The sequence below is a fragment of the Vollenhovia emeryi genome, unplaced genomic scaffold, assembly GCF_000949405.1.
Source record: "Vollenhovia emeryi isolate VEMERY1.0 unplaced genomic scaffold, V.emery_V1.0 DF939703.1, whole genome shotgun sequence".
Lineage (NCBI taxonomy): Eukaryota > Metazoa > Arthropoda > Insecta > Hymenoptera > Formicidae > Vollenhovia > Vollenhovia emeryi.
Window position 1 is genome coordinate 8,497 of NW_011966663.1, and position 7,010 is coordinate 15,506.

Sequence of the window (7,010 nt, forward strand, 5' to 3'; positions counted from 1 at the left end):
CCCGGACGTGACATAAAAATTGGTGGCAGCGGTGGGATTGGAAAAAGTCTCTTTGCGGAAGCAAAAGGAAACCAAGTTTAAAATGGCTTATAATACTCGTTCTCATTCTTCGAAACCGCCTTCTGAATCTGATAGTCAGATGGCTGAAATTGAATTCGCCCAGCAAAGGCTGGAAGAAAAAGAGAGAGTAATTCGCGAGCAGTCGCAAGCCTTACAGGCGAAACAAGCCGAATTAGCGGAACGCGAAAAGGCCCTGACCCATTCCCAGGCCCCTCGCGATTTGAGTAATCTAGAGGGCGTACTCGGTAACATCCAAGAACAGTTAACTTCTTTAATTAACATACCGCGCCAAGTCGAATGGCTTACGCGACAAGTCACTGCAATGCCCGCCCGCAACGTTGCAGCGCCCGCGGCCCCTGTCGATCCTCTTATTAACATCGATTTGCCCAACGTTCAGACACGGCCGACGGACGCCTCACCCATCCGTTTCAAAGATATTATAGACTCTATTCCGCGATATGACGGACACAAACAGTCAGTTTTCCAATTTAGTAAAATCTGCGAGCGAGCTTTGCGACTAATATCCCCTCCCCAGGAATCGTATCTGGTCGATCTAATTATTAACAAACTACAGGGCCATGCCTACACTGCCGTAGAAGGTATGACATTTTACTCGCTGAGTCATTTAACCGGTCATCTGAAGAAGATATTCGGTCCAAATAAATCTTTAAACCAGTACCGCGGAGAATTAGGAAACCTCTTCATGCTCGCAAACGAAAATATTTTCAATTACATAGAGAGAACCAAAGACTTACGATCCGCAATTATAGACGGCGAAACTGACATCCTCGGCGAACTAACACCCGTGGACTTGGAAAGAGTCGATAACGATTGTCTCGAAAGCTTCATTAACGGGTTACCCTCTGACCTCTTAGTCCGCATGAAAATTGAGGGGGGCTACACAAATTTGGATACCGCAATAGCGAACACTATTCAGATTTCCAAGACTCTCGAAGCCGAAGCCTTACGGAAAAGGCCCGCCTTCACTGCAAAACCTAACCCATCTCCGCGTGTCGATTTTCCCGCGCATGCCGCTCCCGCGACTGCGCCGATGATTAAGCAACCGCCCTTCATTAAACCTTTGATCCCGGGACAACCAGGGCCGAATGCCCCAATGGTAATTTCGTGCCGCTATTGTAAGGCACCGGGCCATGTCATTAGCGATTGCCAAAAACTAGCATACAGACGTTCACTTGAGACCCCGTCGGGAAACGCAGCCGGCGTATCGGGAAACCGTGGCGTCCCCCCGAACGCGAACAATCAGGGACGCCAGATCCTCCCTCGAACAATCCAGAGTGCGGAGCCAACAAAGGCATCTCCACCTCTACAGCCCGCGTGAACGTAATCGAAGAAAGCCGTCAATTGCCTACTATTATATTATCGTCTCTAGCTTTCGACGGTAATAAGCGTTTCATGCTCGATTCGGGATCGAATCTTAATTTACTGAAAGAAGGATGCTTAAAGCCATCTTTTATAATTAATAACCGCGACATTTGTACGATACACGGGATATCGCCAAAACCCCTGCGTACGCTGGGATCAGTTCTTATTCCCCTTATCGGTCGCGATATCGAATTTCATATAGTGCCACAAGATATTTCTTTTTCCGCTGACGGAATTATAGGTGCTATTTTTATGCGAGAACACCACGCCGTGCTCGATTTTCAAAATAATTTGCTACAATACGACAATGTGCGCGTCCCTTTTGCTAAAACAGAGATCGTGGAAGTAAAACCACGTTCCGTCACCCCCGCGCACGTTAACGTCTCTAATCCCGAAAACCAAACGGGATACGTCTCTTTACTACCGACGGAGTCCGGAATATACTTCGGTAACGCGTTAGTAACTAATTCTCATGGCAAAGCATATTTGCCTGTTTTTAATACTACCGAACAGCTTTATGAATTGGAAGTCCCTACCGTTCCCCTGCTGGATTACGACACCTTTGATTCCGAGGATATCAGAGAGTCCGATCCATCCGCGACAGTCCAAGGACACGCAGCTACCCCTACCCCCTCTTCAAGTGTTTTCACACCTTCTACTCAACCCCTTAACGCTCTTATTGCCGATTCTGAGAAATCGGATTCTCATATGTTACCCCTTGTTCCGTTAAGTTCTCCGTACCTAGGTCGCGAAGAATCCATACAAGAGGTTCAACATTCTTCTTATTTTTCAAATTCCAGTAATACTCCCCTTTATACCAGCGACCGCGCTGATTCTATTTTACAATTATTAAGAATCAATCATCTTAACTCCGAGGAGAAAGATGAGTTGATTTCATTAATTCATAAAAATTCTGATAGGTTTCAATTACCTTCTGACCCTTTCGAGTGTACAAATGCCACACAACATTCCATTCCTACTATTAATGAACTACCCATCCATACCAAACAATATCGTTTCCCTCCAATTCATAAGGACGAAATTAATAAGCAGGTAGACGGGTTACTAAAAAATAATATCGTAGAATATTCTTCCTCTCCGTACAATTCACCCGTTTGGATTGTACCCAAAAAGCCAGATTCTGCCGGTAATAAGCGTTGGAGAATGGTAATCGATTACAGACTTTTAAATGAAAAAACTATTGGCGACGCGTACCCGCTCCCCAATATCACGGATATTCTCGATCAATTAGGAAACGCAAAATACTTCTCCGTCTTAGACTTAGCTTCCGGGTTTCATCAGATACCTATTAATCCGCAAGACGCGCCTAAAACCGCCTTTTCAACTCCATACGGTCATTATCAATTCCGGAGAATGCCCTTCGGATTGAAAAATGCACCAGCGACGTTCCAAAGATTAATGGACAACGTGCTAACGGGCCTACAGGGCAATGAGCTCTTTGTTTACATGGATGACATAGTGATATATGCCCGATCTTTGCAGGAACATGCTGTAAAGCTTAATAAATTGATGACGCGCTTGAGAAACGCGAATCTAAAGCTCCAACCGGACAAATGTGAGTTTTTGCGCAAAGAAGTCGCGTACCTCGGCCATATTATAGGTGCCGACGGTGTTAGACCGGACCCCGGGAAAATCAAGTCCATTCAATTGTTCCCGCAACCGCGCAATCAAAAGAACATAAAACAATTTCTGGGACTTGTGGGGTACTATCGTCGATTCATACCCCAATTTTCTAAGATAGCAAAACCTCTAAGCGATCTTTTGAAAAAGGATACGCCCTTTAATTTCCAACAAAAGCACATAGAAGCTTTCGATACTTTAAGAAACTGTCTGTGTACAGAACCCATCTTACAATACCCCGATTTTAATCAACCCTTTGTTCTAACCACCGATGCCTCAGGATACGCCATCGGCGGTATACTCAGCCAAGGCAAGATCGGAAAAGACTTGCCCATTGCCTACGTTTCTAGAGTTTTAAATAAAGCCGAACAGAATTATTCGGTAATAGAAAAAGAATGCTTAGCTATCGTATATTGTACCAACCACTTTCGGCCATACCTTTATGGACAGAAATTTACTATAGTCACGGATCACAAGCCATTGATATGGCTGTATTCAATCAAAGACCCGTCCTCGCGGCTGTGGAAATGGCGCGCGAAATTAGTCGAATACAATTACGAGTTTTATTATAAGAAGGGCACTTCAAATACTAACGCGGATGCTCTATCCAGAAACCCGCCCGATGCAATCGCCCTGCCAATGACTGCACAGCCCATTATCACCGAACCCAACGATGATTCTAACGAATCAATATTTTCTGCAAATCCTATACCCGTTTCCGTTTCACCAACTCCTGTTCCTATACCGGATCCAGAAATTCCACCGGATCCTGACCCCCTCTTTGAAATCGAAAATTCTAGTCAATCCGGAGATAGCGATTCGGAAATTCCAAGTGATTCAGACGAGGAAAATGATGATAACGAACAAATGATGTTCCAATCTGATTCCATACCAGCTATCCAAAAAATTAACGAAACTAAGCTCAATATCGCATTCAGTCGTGATGGATTAACAACTCAAAAGGATAATTTAGTGATCTTTATCACATCCACGGGAGAACCTTTTGATCGTGGCGCTAAGGAGTTACAAAAGAATGATATGCTTCCTAAATATACAGACATTACTTTTGAGCGTGCCAAAGTTACTTCTATCGGCTCAAAGTTTTTGATCGCGCTTCCTGTAAAATTGAACAAGCGAATTTTAATTGAAACTGGTAACATCAAAAATTGTCTAGAATCTCTGGTCGATGTAATCACTGAATTTGATTTACCATCATTTAGCATCAACACCACCAGTTACCTTGATGAAATCCCATGGGACTATTTCCAAAAACAGCTTAGTAAATATTTCCGAGAATTCCCTATCAAAATCACCATTTGCCAAAATCTAATTACCGCACCAGAAATCCCGGAGCGATTACCTCTCATAACCGAGTATCACGCGTCTGCTATCGGTGGCCATAAAGGGATTACCAAAACCTATAACAGACTGCGTACCCATTATTATTGGAACTCTATGAAATTAGACATCCAAAAGTACATTCAAAACTGTAAAGAGTGTCAATTAAAGAAACTAACTCGGGTTAAGACGAAACAACCTATGATAATAACTGATACTCCCGGGTCTGCTTTTGATAAAATAGCCTTAGACATTATGGGCCCTTTACCCGAATCTGACAATGGAAATAATTATATCTTGACACTGCAAGATCTACTTACTAAATATTCTGTGGCTGTTCCCCTCAAAGAAGCCACCTCGTTAACCATAGCCGATGCTTTTACGAAGCATTTTATCTGTATCTACGGAGCCCCTAAGGCCATACTTACAGACCAGGGCAGTAACTTTCTCACATCACTCATGAAAAATTTGGCCAAGAAATTCAAAATAACTCATTTCAAGACCACCGCGTACCATCCGCAATCTAACGGTTCAATCGAGAGATCCCACCATGTCCTGACAGAATACCTTAAGACGCAAATTAATAAGGACTCTAATTGGGATGATTACGTATCACTCGCCATGTTTTCATACAACACCAGCGTACACGAAGGCACTAAATACTCCCCTTACCAGTTAGTCTTCGGGCGCGTCCCGAGAACACCATCCTCGTACACGTCCGCCGAGGACGAACCTAATGTTACTTATCAGCAATACCTCACTGATTTGTTTAACCGACTACGCGACACGCAAGAAGACGCGCGTCGAAACCTTATTCGGTCTAAAGAACGCACTAAAAACTATTATGACAAGCGAGTTCATCAAAAGACCTTTAAACAAGGCGACAACGTGTTCCTATTAAAGGAACCTAGAAAAGGAAAGTTCGGAAACCAGTATTCGGGACCGTACAAGGTCTTAGAAGTCCTCACTTCCAATAACATACGAATTCTATTCCGCAATAAGCCTCGCGTAGTGCATGCCGATAAACTGAAACTAACCTGTATGGACCCAGGATGAACATTAACCATCATTTCTGTTCTAGGTTCACGTCAACTCCTCGGGAGATCAAACATACAACCACACTAATGTCAGTCTCACCCCCAGCGGGTTACGACCCGTCTGTCTACCAGGACGCTTACTGCGTTTACTCTGTATATATTTTCAATCCTATTACAGGGGGAAAACTATGCATGCCATGCTTCTTCATGCAAAACCCCTTTCTAGAATCTAACCGCATATGTTGTGAACTCATTATATCACACTACCTTTACAAAGGTTTTATCGAGTCCCATTTTTGTCAACGATGCCGTACTTCTTTAACTTCACATATGTAAGCCATCCACTGCATCACATGCCTTACTGAATACATACACTTGTTGCTCGCCTTACGCAGCCAGCACGTGAACATTAGCGACCTTAACTTCAAATACGATATCTTGCACAATCGCTTACCAGTCTCTATAATAGACTGAAACATGTGTCCCTATCGAAGGCGCCGCCCCAGGGCGCATCCGTTGGTTCGAAGGTATCACATCCTGAGATGCGAATGCTCCCTGGTCGTCGCATTTCGTGAACCCAAAAATTCAAACCTCATTTGTATCGATTGTTATGATCACAATCCTTCCTCGTCCTTCGAGCCAGGTATCTTACACATCCTGCTCTACGGACCACGAGGGATTATGCGGTGCAGTATGTGTCACCGCAACCTAATTGTTTTTACAAGCGCGGCAGATTGCCGAGAATGCTTTGCCGCATACTTCGAATGCGTTGTACAGCTGCGTCAAGCCGGAATCGACTATAGGCGTTTAGCGCTTTTAATGTACGACGTAATTACTCGTCGTTTCGTGCGAATGGAACTGTTAGATAGTTACGAGGACGACTAATTCTTTAATAATGCCACTCTGTCGATATAGATAAGATTTTAGTATGTAAGAAACACTGTAAATAATTAACCTAAGAACTCTCTGAAGCAGACCCCAGTGACACCCCAGTGACACCCCAGTGACACCCCAGTGACTCCCCCAATCAACTACCTCCCATTATCTCCCACGAATAAACTTCAAAGTGAAGTGTTGGTGCAGGAGCAGAACAATCGAGCCAGCATCACCAATGCTGCTAATTCAGCAGCACTATAATCCGAGCTGGAAGTCCTGCGTATCCTGCGGGGCTGCGTACAGCACCTTCCCGCCTAACCATCAACTTGTGGCAACGCCATAAACAGGGAGAAGCAACCTTGGGCTTTCCCTCTCGCATAACGGGGACTTCACTTAACAGCTCGTGATCCCACTACACTGCACGAAAACCTGAGCCATGATGGCAGCCGAACCACCGAGTTCCTGCCTACTGCTATGCTGAGCCCGACTCTGCACGAAAACCTGAGCCAACCCGTCCAGCCGATGCTCCGAGATCACATACCCGCCGGAAGTTCTTCCACGTCACTACATCTGCCCGAGAGAGACTCATCACCGCACAATCCCCACATAACCCATTCATCGATAGAATAAGATAGATGAATTCTTCTGATTGACTATCATAATTCATCTTAAATT

The 7,010-nt window shown here is 44.4% G+C and overlaps 1 protein-coding gene across 1 annotated transcript; it reads left to right on the forward strand.

Moving 5' to 3' along the window:
• The first annotated feature begins 1,695 nt into the window (after window positions 1-1,695).
• Window positions 1,696-6,965, forward strand: LOC105556922. The gene is made up of 2 exons (XM_012004036.1): window positions 1,696-5,461; window positions 6,736-6,965. Exons 1-2 carry the CDS (start codon window positions 1,696-1,698, stop codon window positions 6,963-6,965), a joined length of 3,996 nt encoding a protein of 1,331 aa, XP_011859426.1.
• The last annotated feature ends 45 nt before the right edge of the window (window positions 6,966-7,010 follow it).

Bases quoted from the DNA above. Each gene is read 5' to 3' on its own strand.
- LOC105556922 (XM_012004036.1), top strand. From the start codon at position 1,696: ATGCGAGAACACCACGCCGTGCTCGATTTTCAAAATAATTTGCTACAA. The intron at 5,462-6,735 runs GTATGGACCCAG...TTCACTTAACAG, and splicing joins CGATAAACTGAAACTAACCT to CTCGTGATCCCACTACACTG.